We start from the raw sequence: 18,966 nt of genomic DNA, 5'->3' as shown, positions 1-18,966 counted from the left end.
CTGGTTATACTTTATATACTTATATACCCAACTTCTTTGTTTTCTTACCTTTTCTGGTAATCCTTCATATTCCCCACTTCTGATGCTTGATAACTTTTTTCTTGATTCTATTTCTGTAGCTTCAGCATATAAATAAACTAAAAAAAACAAAATGCAGTAAATTAGTTATTTCTTTGGAATAGTGCACTAATAACAAGTTTATTAGACAGATCTCAAAAGATCAACCAATCTTAAAGGGGCACCTATAGCTGTCAAAAGATATTCAATAATTATTAGAAAACTGGCACAGATTATAACATGCTTAAGAATTTCTCCACAGAAATAATACTGAATTGAATAGATTGACGGATGGATATATGTTTAATGTCAAGTGGCAAATGCCAGATGCATCATGATTGGCACATGGTCAAGGTCCGATAAAACCTGACACACAGATATGTAAACCAAGACTTTCATCTCAGGCAAGACCAAAAAACTTCATTTATGATGGTTATAAGTACTAGACCAGTAGTTCTAGATTTTTCTTTAAACTTTTTGTTTTAAATTACTTAGTACATCAAGCTTATGTGCCATTTTTTTTTTATAACTGTTTAATAAGAAAAATCTGGTACATCAATCTCAAGACTATTTCTTTCTAACTTCTGGTACATGTACATCAAGATATAGTGCTAGTTTTTCATCAAACTCCTTGTTTTAAATTTGCCTGGTACATCAAGATCTATTGCTAGTTTTTCTCCAAACTTTTGTGTTTCAATTACCTGGTACATCAAGATCTAGTGCTAGTTTTTCTCCAAACTTTTGTGTTTCAATTACCTGGTACATCAAGATCTAGTGCTAGTTTTTCTCCGAATTCTTTTGCACACATGGCACATTCTTCCATAGTTACATTCTGGACTGGAATAAATGGACACACATCCATGGCACCCATTCTTGGATGTTCTCCTATTTACAAAACAAAAAAAAATAGCTGAATAGTCTTATTGAAGATCACTTTGTATAACAATCAATTTGATGAGCAATGACAACAATCAATTTGATGAGCAATGAATCTCATTCAACTCAAAGATTTTTTTTTATGCAAATTGTTTCCCTTGTTAGTTACTTGTTCCTGCCAATAAAGAGTGAAGGATAGGCAGCATTATAATTTGATTTGTAGGGAAACATTCTAATGGTGTGCTTCTGTTACACCACTGTCCAATGTAAAGGGATAGTTGAGCACTCACAAACATGGCTACATTTTCCACCTGCTCAATGGTGAAATTGTAAAAGTATGTTTGATTATCTATCTTGATCTTTAATTTGTGGTTGCTAATTGGCTGTTACACTACAAGGTATTTCTTTATACTGATATCAATAGTAATTGGCTGTTACACTAAAATGTTTATACTGATATCAATAGTAATTGGCTGTTACACTACAATGTTTATACTGATATCAATAGTAATTGGCTGTTACACTACAATGTTTATACTGATATCAATAGTAATTGGCTGTTACACTACAACGTTTATACTGATATCAATAGTAATTGGCTGTTACACTACGTTTATACTGATATCAATAGTAATTGGCTGTTACACTACAATGTTTATACTGATATCAGTAGTAATTAAACTAAGGGTGTAGTGTAATTCATTCTGTCTTTTTTAATCCTGGATAGAACTTTCTCACCTAAATTCTTTAAGAAATAGACAGTATAAGAAAGTACCATGAGAAAAGTCATGCTAAAGTTGAGTGATTCTTAGTTTAACTTTATTCTGTTTATTACCTGTATGTGTCCTCATATCTATATATGTATATGTATTACCTGTATGTGTCCTCATATCTATATATGTATATGTATTACCTGTATGTGTCCTCATATCTATATATGTATATGCAGCTCTGGCAGCGTTCAGGGCTCCAAGGACAACTGCTTCTGGTGGACCAACAAAAGTGTAAACTGTCCTGTTAGTAGACACTCCTGGGTCCACATCCAGTAAATTACATCCATCAGTACTGGCTATAGCATTGGCAATGCCTTCAACAGCCTAGATAAAAGAAATCATCATCCTATAGAGGGACATTATAGAATTACACAGATATGAGAGGAGGAACTTCAATTGAGAGAGCAACCAAAACAACAAGAGTGAAGCAAAGTATACCTTAACAATCCCTCATCTACTTGCATAACTACTTCAGAAGGGTAAATAATCAAATAAGTAACTAGGCTGTAAACTAGAGGTACTACAAACAAGCTCACATAATGATACACTCAACATTCATCAACCTTCAAATAATTACCACCCCTTCAGTACTCAAAACTTAATATAGCCTTCTGCATTTTAAATAAGTGAAGGTACAAATCAATGTTGTCCCTATATTAGATTAATTCATGAGAATTATTTGTACTTTGATCAAACGTTACTAAAGGAGTAGGTACGGTAAGGTCCGATTTTGGTCTCTAATTTCAGGTTCATCTGATGAAAGATTTTGGACACTTTATATACACTAAAGTGTCTATTTCAGTTGATTCAATTTGTTTTTGTGAAAGATTTTAACCGATTTAATCATTAAATACACTCTGATTCAGGCTTAAATATGTAAAATCTATCAATATGCCAAAAATGTCACTGTTCTGATGGTTTTTGTCAAAAATGAAAGTGGCCGCATCCGTGTTCATCCTCAACCTTTATATATGTTATGTATTATCATCAAATACAACTCACATTTTAATATTAAGAATGAACACAAATGCAACCACTTTCATTCAAGAGGGAAACCGTCTAAAATTTAACTAAAATGCTTAAATTGTGACAATTTCAGTAATTTAGCATGACTCAATGGGCTAGTACCCAATTTGGCAATATAGGAATTGTACTGTCAAAAACAGCCAATATTTATGTAGCAGAAGCATTCTACTTTCCAATAAATCACCAAAAATTTACATTTTAACAGCTTTGTAAAAGTGCTATATTTTGGGGCAAAAAAAAGGGGTCTTACTCACTACTGGACCTACTCCTCTAATAAAATGCCAGCCATTCATTTTCAATATTTCTTTTTTCTGATAAAACAAAAATGAACATTTGTTCAAGTTAAAGTCTTTAGAAACGAGTGACCGGTGAAAAATAATGTTATTCCAATTCTTGAACCAATGCATACAAACATCATAAACTATAAGCATATAAGTCTTTTGTGCAAGATTTTATCATTTTTTTCGCATAAATTTTGTATAATCGTCATTTTTTTTTTCAATTGGTCAGTGTTGTTGTGAAAATATGGTAGGTAATTAAAGTTCGTGTTTTGAAGCCAAAGATTAACGATTGTCACCTGTTTGTCAACAATCAACAAAAAAGCATGGATATTGAGCATGTGTTTAACATGTACAATCAGATAATAGTTTATTTTAAGGACATCCATGTGTATTGCGATCCACAGATTTTTACCAGATGGGTCACTCTGAGGTCTCTTTGCATACGGAAAATATGTCAGGGAATTGATTCCTGGAAGGAAGCAATGAAAGTAAAGTAAACTTCTTCTAAATATGGACCAATTATAGAATTTTCTTCGGAAAAAAGTATATGCACATAAGTTTTATAATGAAAACTATCCATAGAGTTACATGTATACAAAAAATATATGCATAATTTTTTTTAATTTGAGGTTTCTTATGACTTTAATACTTATTAATTTTTACAGAAAAGTATACTGTAGATTCATTATTATTAGTTGGATACAATTTTTCTAGGGTTTCATGGATACATTGTTGTACAAGTGATCTACTAATTCAAATTTTCAACAAATCAAAAAATATTTATAGGCTTTGAATGCAAAAATTGGTAAAACCACTAAATCAAATGTCCATGAAAATGCAAGTTTTCCGGATCTTAATCTACAAAAATTGATACATAAATGAATCCACAGTTTTCTATTACCTACAGTTTTGTGAACTTAATCCTCAAGAAATAATTATTGATAGACATAGTTACATAGTAGACTTTGTCATACCTCCTTATTTTTTCCAACAGAGCAATTTGGTACACATTCTATTATTTTGGTCTTCATCTTTAACATATTTAGATTTGTGATTATCTATTAAAAGTAATTGTCTGCCTTATCTAGAGAAAGTTCTGGTCTATTTATATGACATCTACACCATGTTCGTACATAGATAATCATTCCACACTACTCTTCTTAGATAAGTAAGTAACTATAAGTACACAACATGCTTACTACATGAATGTCACATTTCAATTCTGATTGAAATGATTATTTTTAAAGATTCAATGAGTTAAGGTACATGTAGATCTGGGAGAAGCAATGGCAGTACTTTCCTTTGATATCAGTATTATCTACTCAAAGTATATAATCCCTGCACAGTTTCATAATTTCAGAATCTTTCAGTAATAATAAAATATTCTGCTATCGTCAAATATTTTTTAATGGCTGAATTTAACTATTGAAAAAGCATATCCAAATTTCCTAAAATTTTATCTAGCATTTTATCTGTAATTCTTTTTAAGGTGGTACCTAACACTTTCACAAAACATGCTAAAATTAATTTGTCTCGTTTAATTTTAATAAAATTTTAAGAAAGTATTTACTTTGACCCTTCAACAAAAATATAAAAATTAAAAAAAAATTGAACCAACCGTCTTGTGAGAAAATATACACTGGTAACAGTTTTACGAGCACAAATTTTGATCATTAAGAAGCTTAATATTCCCTTTACAACACAACGTAATTAAAACGTTTAGCTGACTTTACAGAGTCACATGTATCTCCCTGTAGTGTTAGGTACCACCTTAAATAAAATCAAAACTATCCTAACTCTATTAGGGGAGGGGTAGCAGGGGTCCTGATCCCGAAATCCTGGGCGTAAAAACACTAAATCCTGAGGTCTCGAATGTAAATAAATTTAAATCCAAAAATTCCCAAAAAAGAAATCCCAGATCCTGAAAGGATCAATCCCAAAATCTTGAGCCTAAAAACATCTGATAAAGGTCCTATCCCTCTCTCTATTTATATCATGCCATCCTATTTCCTCCAAACTGTTTCACAAATATTTTTTCTATGCCATTAAAAGCTTAAGTTACAAAGAGTTTTGCTCATTCACCTTATCGCTATTTGTCTGCCATTACTGAAAATCACACAGGTTCCCGTAAAATTTGACGCCATAAAACAATATATTTGACGCCACAATCGAAAAGTGATTGTTGTATTCGTCAAAAGTTCAAGCGACCAGTTCAGTCGGTATTAGCAATAAGGTGTATTGTTGAAGGCTGCACCATATTTGTTTACAATCTCATCATTTGGTCTATGTGTAGTGTACATGTTCTCAATGCTTATCATCTCCACTTTTTTAATTAACAAAATATGTGTGCTTTTAAACTGAAGTACAACTTCTAAAAATAAGCAATTAATACTAAAACAAAATCATGTACAAGAATCTATTTATGCACAAGTTTTTTTGACAGATTTGTGCACAAGACTCAACTCTAGTCATTGCAAGACGAGATTCAATTTTCATGCATCTGTCAACAAAATACATTTCAAAATAAGTCCGGACATGACAGACTTTTGTCTAATGCGTGCATGATTCAACATTATTATAATTGGAATTTTAATCTGATGCAGACGAATTTTATCATTATTTTAGGAATTTATGTCTGCAAAACTACTTCCTGTATACCTCTTTGCAACGACCTTCGGAGAAATTGGGGACACATTCCACTATTCTTGGCATCTTCAGTTGTTCTTATCTCTGTTCGTAGACTTTATTGATTTTACAAAGTTCAAAGCATGTCTTAATCTACCTGAGCGTACTTGTTGCCATCCGCACAGGTATTCACTTCCGGTTTACATGAGAAAACGTCAGGAATTTATGCGTACTATTTTACAAAAATCTATGACGTTGCATAAATTGCTGTTAATACGTTTTACACAGGACACCATCTTCTCGAAGTTAGTAAACATCCCATATAAATATTTTATCTGAAAGTCAGAAGCTGAATGCACTCAAATCAGTATATTTTGTATAGTAGTATAAAATTTGATTATGTCAGCAAAGGATGCATAAAATCGTTAATTGCAATAACCCCTTCTTAGTGCTTAATGTGCTTCCTCCTCGGTCAGTATCGATTCGTATGAATTCTTTAGCTGCATAGCAAAAACTGGTGCTGAAAATTACCCAAATAGTGACAATTGCACTTAACAATATAATCTCAAGTCGGGAAATTGCCTTCATGAATTCAGCTCCATCTTTCAAGAATCAGTAATCTGCTCAGCATACAAGAATTATTTTAAGCCGGTATATAAATAACAATACAACATAAGCACTGTAGTCTGTAAAGCTTTTATCCGACATGCACATATATGATAAGCATTAGACAAAAAACACAAAGCACACCATTCAAAGAATAAATATTGGTATCAAGCACAGCAAATTATACCCCAAATTATAGCAATTAGCAGGTTGGGAACAAACCCCCTGTATTGATAGATCCTTGTTTTACTTGCTCGGATTATTAATATTTAAAAACAATATTTTGGTATCTATTTTATATTCTCAAAACTACATATGTACAGTAATGCTACAAATCTACAACTCTCAGTTTTTGGCTACACATGCTGTCATGTCTATATTCATGCATATTCATGCATATTCATTAGCTATGCTGGTAGGCTTGTCAAAATCATATCATACGCGATAATGACCAGCCAGTACACACTGTAATGATTTCATTAATCATATTATTAAAAAAATAAACATAACATCCCCGCCCACAAATTAGAAATTTCTAAAAATTTCTAACTAGTAAATGAAATCTATTTATATAAAAAATTATGAATAATTATAATAAAAAAAAATTAAAACAATCTCTCAGCAAATACTAACTGTACTTTAATATACACACATTTAAAACTTGAAAAAAAAATCATAAGTTCTCATTAAATAATAATTGAATGTGTTAAATTAAATAACTACAAATTTTGTTTAGTTTAAAAACATTAAAAAAAAGGGTTTAAAAGATCTAGAATAAAAGGTTTTCTTCTTTAAAATATGCATTAAAAAAAAAAAATATGTTGAACTGTATATGAAATCTGAAAACAATAAAACATTTTTTCTATTAAAATCAATGATTATGGTTTAAACTTTAGTTCCCAGATTAAATTTGTACAACTGTCAACTTTGCTCAAGTGAACACTTGCAATGCATAAAAATGTAGCTTTAAAAATAAACATACAGTTAACTCTCGTTGTCTCGAACTCGGTTGACTCGAAATTTCGGATGAGTCGAAGTTTTCACCTGGTCCCGAAATTTATTCCATACAAAAGTATGTAATTCGACTCCTGATGAGTCGAAATTGGATGAGTCGAAATTTCGGTTGAGTCGAACTAAATTTACGGTCCCAAGGTTAACAAAAGCATTCAAAATTCATTTTTTATCTCGAACTAATACACATATGTCATGTATGTCAAAACATGACCTCCGGGATTTAAATGGATTGAAGAGTGAATCAGACAATACACGTGTAGTTAAATGAAATTTCTGGTCACTGACCACTGTATTGATTTATGACATGCTATTTCCATGAGTGTTTACCTAAGATTATCTTTTATAGAATTTGGATAAATAATTAGTGATACATTGTTAATGTTAATGAAAAAGTATTTAAAATGTTTACAAAACAATTAATTTGTGATTTACACTAATGAGCTTGGGTGTGTATAAAGTGAGGATTATGGCTTCCGTTGATGATCACCTAAAAACTACTCAAACGGCGTCTTTAATCTTGTTATGAAAAGAAAGAGTGGGATAAAACAAAATGAATAGAAATCAAAATTTTCTTAAATCTCTTGTATCCGAGAATAAACAATTTAGTCAGCTATAACCAACCTGAATAACGAAGCTATCAATTGGAAATTACTCTCTTGGAAAAGCCATAGATTTTTTTTATTGAAACAATTGAATAAGTAAAAATAATGTCATTATAATAATAGACTGTGACATATAAATACATCGATCTGATACTAGAATATCGATCCCCTTGCCATATTCACCAGGATTTATTTTAGCTTTACCAAGCTAAGCAAGAGTTGTGTCCCTTAGATGGTCAAACTTCCGGTGTTCGTTTGAGTCGAACTACGTGTATCTCGAAATATTTCTCTGGTCCGGCTGACTCCGACATAACGAGAGTCGACTGTACATGTTTCAAAGTGATGACACTAGCAGAGACCTTAGACTCTTAATATTTCAAATAATAATAACAAGTCTATTTCACACACTCGCACAATTATTCATTAATGCTCCTTAACTGAGATTAAAGATTCTTACAACATTCATATGAAAACATAGGTTATTTCTAGCATAACATCTTTTACACTACTACATCTGTTGTTCAACGTTCAAACAATTCACAAATCCCGGCCACCAATTTTTGGCCCCTCTAATAAAATCCCAGCCACCAATTTTTGGCCCTTTAATAAAATCTGGCCACCAATTTTTGGCCACTTTTACACTTTATATCTCTTGAATCATTTGATTCCACCTGGCCACCAATTTTTGGCCACTATTACATGTATTACTCTTGACTCATTTGATTCTACCCAGCCACCAATTTTTGGCCACTTTAAACTTATATATATATCTCTTGAATCATTTGATTCCACTTAAACAATTCCTAATACAAGTAGACACTCAAATAGCAAAAGTAACTTTTACAAGTAACCTTATCAGCACTATTAAGTATCAACAACAACAAATATACTACTTCTATCTATGCAGTCACGTGTAGCCCTATATACAAGCATGCAAAGAAACCAATTCAACTAGAACAAACAAATTAAGTACATGTCACTAACAATTCAATCTAAATCAATTCTAAAACATATCATCAAAATTTCAAAGTTATTTAATATATTGTCACACAAATATTCTTCCATCTACATATGCCTATGGTATCTATGGATTGGTAATTTGTTACATCTATAGAGGGGCGAGACAATGTTCACACACTCATTTTCAAAATCTTGTGGCGAGGCAATTCTCACACACAAGTTTTACTTCGTCCTGACTATCTGTGGCAAGGCAATTCTCACACACAAGTACAAATTTCATCTTGAATATCTTTGGCGAGGCAATTCTCACACACAAGTACAAACTTCATCTTGAATATCTGTGGCGAGGCAATTTTCACACACAGATCTGTATAAAACGATTAAAACAATGTTGCTTGGTTGTGGTGGCCAAACAATTTTCACACACAAAAATAGACTGACAGTATCATTGGAGAAAACAGATTAAAATGTATATGCACTGGATCCAATATTTAACAGCTAAGTGGTTATCGGTTTTATTTTACATTAAAAAATGATTTTGGAATTAATCGATATAATCAAAAATCCGAGAGAGTTTTGTACACTGGCCTACCTCTAATATGGAAATGAAAATCCATCGTTAAATGTAATGTTCAGAAATAATAAGATGCATGTCTACAACACTATATAGAAAATCACGCTGCCGTATATAAAGTTCTTGAAAAGTCATTAGTAGGTAATAATTATAGTTTTCACTTGTTTATATCGCCGTTCTATCTTTACAACAACAGCACCACCTGCGATATCCACAAAATGTTATAAAATCAGCAAAAAAACTATATAAATCCAAAGAAAAAGTTAATCCAGGAGAAAAACAAGCCATTATGAACTGTTTAAACAACTACCACGAAATTAAAGTCACAATATTAATATATACAATTTGAGTCCTCCACCATGATAGATCTGTGTTTTACTTGCTCGGATTATTAATATTTAAAAACAATTTTTTGGTATCTATTCTATATTCTCAAAACTACATATCTACAGTTATGCTACAAATCTACAACTCTCAGTTTTTGGCTACACGTGCTGTTCTTATCTATATTCATGCATATTCATTAGCTATGCCGGTAAGCGTCTCAAAATCATATCATACCCGATAATGACCAGCCAGTACACACTGTAATGATTTCATTAATCAGTATTAAAAAAATAAACATAACAGTATGTTGATTATACCTGTATAGAGGGATAATCCTTCTTTAGAGGGATAAAATTACTCCTCTAGAGGGGTATATTTGTTTACACTGGATATAAAGCAAATCAGGGCAGAATGGCATTTTCTAGTTATATTGGCTATAATCTCTAGCATTATATGCATCAACATATGCACTTTACTATAAATTGGGATGACCAGTTTTCTGCTAAAGTGACAAAACTTGCAATCTATTGTATACCTTTCTGAACACCTGATCAACAACAAAAGGAATAGTTGACCTTTAAATTTCATGTTAAATCTAACAATAGAAATTCTGTTCAGTGAGGCATAAGTGAGTGGAATTTACCTGATCATCACAGCTTTCAATCATGGTGAACAATAGACTTTATATTTAGTCAGACATGTCAGATAAGCAGTAAACTGGGCATGTGTATATTAAATTATGTACATTAATTGGTGCATCGACTGTTGCAGGTTACTGCCATAATAAGTAGAGAATGCCATTCTGCCCTATTTTGATTTAAATCCAGTCTAAACAAAAATACCCCTCTATAGGGGGATAATTTAATCCCTCTACAGAAGGATTATCCCTCTATACAGGTATAATCACCATATAGAGGGTTTGTTCCCAACCTGATTGATAAGCAAAATAAAAGCTAATAAAGCCAACATAAAATGCAGACAACCAACATGCAATAGCTATACACCCTATTGCTATTTATCTGCCATTACAGGATACTTATTATTGCATACAATGCATATTCTTTAACTTTAGTTTGCCTTTACCAAATGGTATAAAACTTACAATGTATGCACATTGCTTATTACTACCAAACACAGATCAAGTTCAAATTTTTGTGGTGTCACTTTAACCGTTATGAAAGAGTTATGTCCCTTTTCAAATGGAAAAAAAATGCTGATTTTTTTGTTTCCATTCTCCAACTTTAGTTTGACTTTACCAAATGTTATAAATGAAACTTATACACAATGCTTATTACCACAAAACTTAGATCAAGTACAAATTTGGGTAGTGTTACTTTTACCGTTCTTCAGTTATGTCTATTTATAACTTGAAGTTATCTTCATATGATAAGTAAGCAGGGGCATCATCTGTGTCCCATGGACACATTCTTCATTTAGTATCTATAGAATAAAAGACTCTTTAATTATCTTCCAAAATATTAATTTCTATAACCTCCAAGGAAAAATAATTCATGACAATCAATCAATTAAAGATTGTCTTAATAAAGACAAAACACAATCAATGAATAATCTCCCTTTAATGAGACAAAAATTGATTAAATTCAATCTTTATTTGCTTGACAATAATTCAGACAATGTTGCCTGAACAGTGTAGGCAAATAGATGTACAAATTTTGTATAAGCATGATCATGATGAACAAAATGAGTATGAAATATATTTCTTTTTTTTTTTCACTTGTTAGCATTTTTTGTCTATTTTTAGCTTTAAAGATGGTGAGACCAGTAAAAAGAAGACATTCCTCTGTAGTGAAAGCCAAAGCCTTAGTTCATGCTATTCGTTACATTCGACAACAAAAACAGATTCCTAACCTTGATCGAATCCAAAAGTACATGACCCGTGTGTATGACACAAAACCAGCGGAGACAGAAAAACAGCTACAATATACATGTAAAGATGGACTTATAATCTCCTATACAACATTGGGTAAAAAAGGAAACAAAACTGGAATAGAGCAGGAGGGATATAGGATTCCAGATGAGGGGGAACTAGTGGTATTTATTATTATATAAGTTATCATGGTCAATGGGGCTGCAGATTACATGTCTTTTTAGAAGTCAATCAAAAGTCTCCCTTTGGCAGATCTCTTCTAAAAATATTCATGTGTGGCTCGAAGAAATATAACCCCCAAGAAAAAACATCATGTTTAATGGAAATAAACTGTTTGGACCTTTTTCTCTTTATGATAAGATAAATGAAAAATTCAGTATAATATGATTGGTATTTTATTCAAACAATCAGAGGGCAATGTTAGATTAAGTATGCTGCAAACATACTGTACCATGTGGAATATCTTCTAAGGTTTATCTCTACCTTTCATAGGTAATACCCAAAAAGTGCAGTTAAGTGATCATTCTTCATTAATGATTATGGATTAATATCCAGTCAATGTCATGCCATGACAATGTATTAATATTCAGTCAATGTCATGCCATGACAATGTATTAATATCCAGTCAATGTCATGCCATGATAATGTATTAAAATCCAGCCAATGTCATGCCATGACAATGTATTAATATCCAGTCAATGTCATGCCATGACAATGTATTAATATCCAGTCAATGTCATGCCATGACAATGTATTAATATCCAGTCAATGTCATGCCATGACAATGTATTAATATCCAGTCAATGTCATGCCATGACAATGTATTAATATCCAGTCAATGTCATGCCATGATAATGTATTAAAATCCAGTCAATGTCATGCCATGATAATGTATTAAAATCCAGCCAATGTCATGCCATGACAATGTATTAATATCCAGCCAATGTATTAATATCCAGTCAATGTCATGCCATGACAATGTATTAATATCCAGTCAATGTCATGCCATGACAATGTATTAATATCCAGTCAATGTCATGTCATGACAATGTATTAATATCCAGTCAATGTCATGCCATGACAATGTATTAATATCCAGTCAATGTCATGCCATGACAATGTATTAATATCCAGTCAATGTCATGCCATGACAGTGTATTAATATCCAGTCAATGTCATGCCATGATAATGTATTAATTAATTAATTAAGGAAAACATTTTTAAATTAGAAAAATACCTTTTTTTCAGATTGGCTTCAGAATTTAAATAGGTTTGACAACAAATGGGAATCATAAACAGAGAATGATAACTTCAAGTCATATTTTTAAATTGCTCATACAATTCACAGTTTCAATATTGCAAAATGAAATTAATCTTCAGCCTTCAGTGCTGATTATTGTATACTATTATCTTTATTTTACAGAAAGGGGACCATGATTGGTACTGTTTTGGTTGCCATAATGTAGGAGAAGTGCTACCTTGTTCAGATTGCTGGAGAGTATTCCATCCAAGCTGTACCAAAGAAGAATGGACTGGACCAACATTTACTTGTACTATATGCAGGGTAGGTATTTCTCGTCCATAGATTATCATAGACCCCTCATAGACATGAATTATCATGGTATACCATAATCAATATGTCAACATATACTGTTTGATGGGTCTGGCAAACATCAAGAAAAAACCTGTACTTTTTAGCTGAGATCAAATTAATTAGATATAGATTGGTATATTATTTATTATTACACCCTTACTCCAAAAGAGGGGGAGTATGCCATTTTATGTCTGTCTGTCTGTACATCCCATGAAATTCATTCATCATATTTTTTTGGGGAACTTCAGATAAGAGGTACCTGCATTTTTATACGACCGCAAAAATTAAAAAAAATTTGGTAGTATATTATTATCAAGTCGTCGGCTGCGTCAGCGTTGTCCGAAGACAGATGTTTCTGGATAATTACTTTTGAATAAGTGAAAAGAAATCAATTCAATTTTAACACAATGTTTATAACCACAAAAGGAAGCTTGAGATTGATTTTGGGGGTTATGGTCCCAAATGTTTAGAAATTAGGGGCCCAAAAGGGCCAAAAACAGCATTTATCTAGTGTCAGGACAAAAAATTGTGTATTAGTATTTCAATTGTTCTGAAATTGTACCACAATGTTCAATACCATAAGTAGAAGGTTGGGATTTATTTTAAGGGTTTTTTTAAGCAAACAGTCTATAGCTAGGAGTTAAGGGCCAGAAAGGGGCCAAAAACAAGCATTTTTCTAGTTTCAAGACAATAACTTGTGTGTAACTGTATGGATCTCTCTGACATTGTACAACAAGTTTCCATAAAACACAGGGAAGGCTGGGATTCAGTTTGAGGTTAATTTTCCCGAAATATGTAGGAAAAAGGGGCCAAAAAAGGGCCAAAATGAAGCATTTTTCTAGGTTACAGACAATAACTTGTGTTTAAGTGTATGCATCTCTATAAATTTTCACAAGAAGGTCAATAACACTTAAGGAAGGTTAATATTGATTTTGGGGGTTATGGTCCCAATAGTTCAGGAATTAGGGGCCCAAAATAATCATTTTTGTAGTTTTCAAATAATAACTTATGTTTTAGTGTATAAATCTCTCTGAAATTAAACCACAAGTTTCCATACCATGATACCATACCACAATTAAGGGCAACACAGGGGAAAAACTAGGTATTTCTGGTCAATGGACAATTAATACAATTTAAAAGCAGTGTAAGGGAGGTAATTCTAAAACATTTAACATACAATGTTTGGATTTACCTTCCTTACACTACTTGTATATTATGTGTAAAGAAATATCATGTTTTGGACTAATTGCAAAAAAAGGGGGTTGGTAGTTGATTTCAATTTTATTTTCTTCAAATTTCTCAAATTCCAAATTTTTGAAAAGTAAAAAGAAGAAATCTTTAATTGCACAATATTGCGGAATAGATTTGTAAGATCTTGACATTTGTTTTGTGTCAAAAACTCATTTAATGTCAAAAATTTGATCACAATCCAAATTCAGAGCTGTATCAAGGCTTGAATGTTGTGTCCATACTCGCCCCAACTGTTCAGGGTTCAACTTCTGCCGTCGTGTAAAGCTTCGCCCTGCAGAGCACCTGGTTTTATCAGACATACCGGGAACATGCTTTACTGTGTAAAATGATTTGTAATTCCTTGTTCATCAACCTGTTTACCTTTGAAGCAAGGTATAATTAGTGAGCCGTAGCTATATTGTTCAGTTTTACATGTTTGTCATTCCACACATATAAATCCACCAAACTATTGCAGCATAAAATCTATAACATTAGTTATAAGGTTTGATGAATATTTACAAATGATAAATTAGCCCTTACTCTATAATCTACAATCAATCTGTAGTCAGCTTCAAAAAACATAAAATAAATGGGTTTACAGTTCTTATAACGGGATTAAAATAAAAGTTGCTATGTTGACAAAAGTTTGTTAATCTGTGCACTCAAAGTGTTTATATATACTGGCCACTGAATTTGGTTTCTGACAATTGCTGTAATAAAAGTTAGGACCCATTAATAATAAGGACAATGTGGTAGATGCAACACAAATGTATATACCTTATTGATGTATAAACTTTCATATAGCTTTCTATATATTTCTACCTACAGGAGAAGCAGGTAACATTTCTCGTCTAACCTTGTTATAGCTTTTACTTCATGCTGTATTTAGTTCTATTTAAAGTTTGTTTTGACATTTAATTTCTTTTTTTTCTTTTTTGTGTTTGGGATTAGTTTAAACTCACTGCTTTGATTTTCCAGATTAAATGTCCAGAAATATGAAGCACACAATTCTTTGCTTGCTAAATAAGTTCTATATTTTAGTATATCCTTTATTTACTGTGTATCCATCTCATTCTGGGGGAGAAGATGGGAGGAAAAGATTTGATTTATATGTAGTAAAATAAACTTCCGTTCACAAGCTCTTTATGATAATTTCTCTAGCCAGAAGTCATACAGAAGATAATTTACCATGAGTTGAGTTTGTATTGAAGCATTGCTATATATATATTCTGATGCAATATTACAATTTGAGAATTGAACTGAGATTTTACATATATATTTTTCCAATTTTTCAATTGACTTTAACATTGAAAGACCATTATCCAAAATAAAACACTTAACACAAGACATTGAAGGTATTTTATTCTATGTTAACATGAACCACTTTTAATTTGCATTATCATATGTTCATTTTTAGAATTTGATTTATTTCCTAGTATCTCTGCTATGCACTTATTTGATTAAGCTTTTGTTTTATATGATTATGTAGAATTGTGAATTGTAAATTCTATAGCTATGTATAGATAACACTGCGTTCATAGTGCTTCCCCTATACCAACAGTTAGACATATATTATGTAAATTCTATAGCTATGTATAGGTAACACTGCATTCATAGTTCTTCCCCTATACCATCAGATAGACATATATTATGTAAATTCTATAGCTATGTATAGATAACACTGCGTTCATAGTTCTTCTCCTATACCAACAGTTAGACATATATTATGTAAATTCTATAGCTATGTATAGATAACACTGCATTCATAGTTCTTCCCCTATACCAACAGATAGACATATATTATGTAAATTCTATAGCTATGTATAGATAACACTGCATTCATAGTTCTTCCCCTATACCATCAGATAGACATATATTATGTGAATTCTATAGCTATGTATAGATAACACTGCGTTCATAGTTCTTCTCCTATACTAACAGTTAGACATATATTATGTAAATTCTATAGCTATGTATAGATAACACTGCGTTCATAGTTCCTCCCCTATACCATGTATACCAACAGTTAGACATATGTTATGTAAATTTACTTGAGTCATGTGACTTTCTCACTCTGTTTATAATTATTGCTGTATTATTATAGCTTCCTTATAATTATAATATTATATTATGAAATTACTTTATCTGATGATTACTTTGGATGATGTGTTGTTTTATCAAGTTTAAATTATTCATCCAAATGTCAGTAAATAATTATATATAAGTATATTCTCTACCAAGCTTATTTTAGAGTATCAGGTTTTACAAATTTTTCATTTGACAATATAATGTAAAATAACTATGAAGTTACCACTTACAAAGGTGAATTTCTTATAGAAGTGAAAACAATGCAGGTAACCTTTTGAAAAAATGTATATCCAATTACAACTTGTATTTTAAAGTACAATGTATATCTAAATCTTTTAAAAGGACAGTCAATTGTTTTGAATTTGATAAGACCGTTTGCTTTTAGGAGAAATTTATTGTTTAATGAACATTTAGGCACCCGCGTTACTTCATTGACAATTAAATCTTTACTTCTATATGTCCATGCATTGATTCTGCAGCCCCTGCTGCTGCCAATGGAATTCATAGATGCAGTCTTAAGTGTCATGGTGACAAACTATGGAAATTTGTTGACTTTTTTAATACTGTCTTAACCAAGAGTACACATATATTTATATTTGTCAGTTTTAAGTTATTTCTCCATGGAGTCCTTATTTTCTAATTTTACTAATTTGTAGAAATCTTTTTATCTTAACTTTTCTTTAAAGGCATCCAAATAGATTCTTCTAAAGGATATCTTATAAAAGTTAGTGTTATAAGACCTTTCAAAGTACAAAGTACAGCTATTGCAGCTCATTCCCAGCTGAAAACTACTCAACAGTAAATAAGCTGTCAAATATTTTGTTACTTAATCTTTTCTTATTGTAACTTATAATATTATAATAACCTTTGACCTTTATTAAATCACAAGGAACTAGAGGCAAGTTACAGTGGTGAAAGTTTACAAACTCTCTACTTATTTGATGAGGTACATATTTAGGTGGTCATGTGACATGGTGATGCATGCTGGGATTAAACATAGGAGTGGGATGGGAGAACAAGGGATAGATATTTTTAGATTGGATTTCCCTGGTCAAATTTATTTCTTGTGATAATGACTGGAAGAGTTCTTGTTAAAGCCTGTAAATATTCTAGCCAACAACACACAACGAATTGTTCTAAATCTGACAGTTGTCACGTTGCAATCTCAGACCATAAATAATATTTAAGTTTTAAATCACTCCATGAAATGAGAGATGGGTTGAAAAAATTATTAAAGTTATACAAATATCGGTAAGAAAACTTAAACTAACAGCAAACCAAATGAAGTAAATTGGTGGAAGCTACCAAAGTATGGTCAAACTAGTTGTGTTTGTCCTCCCTATTACTATGAACTGACTTCTTAATTAAAGCTTGATTGATTGATGGGTCAGTATTAACCATTTCAAACAGTACGTAAAATTCCGATAAGTTTGTACATGTTTATACATTGTATATAGTGACGTCACTTCAACTGATGGCTAGTTGGGGCCTTGGTGGCTTAGGTTGTGAGTTCCAACCAGCTCATGCGGGTACACTTGACTCCAATCTTAATTGAATAGGATTGTCAATTATCAAATGTTATTAAATGCTAGGAAAGACATCTTTCATAACAGTCTGATAATGTACTTATATCAAGTTTATAGCATGTATATATATAAAGCTATGGTTATATTGATTTGCTTATATAACAACCAGCTCTTTTGCTTAAAGAATTATAACCAGTAAATGACAGTGGCTTTGACAGTTTTTTATTTGCTTTATTTATTTAATGTAATGGTTTGCATGTGACTATATTATATTAATGGACATTTTAACTTTTTATATCATATATTGTCCAGCAATTTATTTTCTGTTTAAAAAAAAATGGCTGTACGGTGACCTATAGTTGTTAATTTCTGTGTCATTTGGTCTCTCTTCTTTTTATATGTCAATTATATGTACAAGCAAATAGTCTAGTGAAAAATATTCACGGTACTTGTTACAAAAATATGCTTTTTTATGCCTTTGTAGTTATAGGAATTATGAATTAATTTAATCACAATATATATAAAATGGACAGATATATACAGGCTGGTTCAGGATTTTTTTTCTCTTAAAGATGTATTCTTAATAACCCCTGTCTGTCCCTGGTACTTTTCGTGTTACCTTTTTGCTCAGCAGCTGCAAGAGGTAGCTTCATAATACATCAAGCTTCGTCAAGTTCTGCCCTTAAGGACTTTCCGTTTTGAATTTTCCTCAGAGTTCAGTAGATTTTACTTTCTACCATGTGAATGATTTGACATGTTTTCAATTTTTTGAATATTCTATAGCATCAAGCATTATCTGATTTTGCAATACTATGTGCCTTGTTTCCTTATATGTTTGACTTTCTGTTTGCCATCATACCTTTGATAGATTAGGTACCTTTTGATTTATTGTATTTTGCAGGTTTTGATTACAAGCAAA

The 18,966-nt window shown here is 31.6% G+C and overlaps 2 protein-coding genes across 14 annotated transcripts in view; one reads left to right on the top strand and one right to left on the bottom strand.

Annotated features, from left to right (window-relative positions):
* The window catches only part of LOC143065507 (formimidoyltransferase-cyclodeaminase-like), a 40,888-nt gene extending 35,047 nt beyond the window's left edge, over positions 1-5,841 (bottom strand). For 4 of the 13 annotated variants that reach the window (XM_076239117.1, XM_076239115.1, XM_076239119.1 and 1 more), the window contains exons 1-4: positions 5,672-5,841; positions 1,847-2,030; positions 814-942; positions 49-137 (exon numbers count right to left, since the gene is read on the bottom strand). In XM_076239117.1, the coding sequence (XP_076095232.1) occupies positions 49-137; positions 814-942; positions 1,847-2,030; positions 5,672-5,725 (456 nt within the window). In that variant the 5' untranslated portion in view covers positions 5,726-5,841. Of the gene's footprint in view, positions 1-48; positions 138-813; positions 943-1,768; positions 1,802-1,846; positions 2,031-3,987; positions 4,076-5,671 lie in introns of those variants that run through there. The other 9 variants (XM_076239124.1, XM_076239112.1, XM_076239114.1 and 6 more) reach the window with 6 other exon arrangements.
* Positions 5,842-5,854: 13 nt separating this feature from the next.
* Positions 5,855-18,966, top strand: part of LOC143065505 (zinc finger MYND domain-containing protein 11-like) — a 32,249-nt gene continuing 19,137 nt past the window's right edge. The window contains exons 1-3 of the mRNA XM_076239110.1: positions 5,855-5,943; positions 11,484-11,773; positions 13,033-13,173. Coding sequence (XP_076095225.1) covers positions 11,492-11,773; positions 13,033-13,173 — 423 coding nt within the window. The 5' untranslated portion in view covers positions 5,855-5,943; positions 11,484-11,491. The remainder of the gene's footprint in view (positions 5,944-11,483; positions 11,774-13,032; positions 13,174-18,966) is intronic.

This window comes from Mytilus galloprovincialis, chromosome 2 (assembly GCF_965363235.1).
Source record: "Mytilus galloprovincialis chromosome 2, xbMytGall1.hap1.1, whole genome shotgun sequence".
Lineage (NCBI taxonomy): Eukaryota > Metazoa > Mollusca > Bivalvia > Mytilida > Mytilidae > Mytilus > Mytilus galloprovincialis.
The sequence above is the reverse complement of the archived record's forward strand: the minus strand, read 5'-3'. Positions and strand labels throughout refer to the sequence as shown.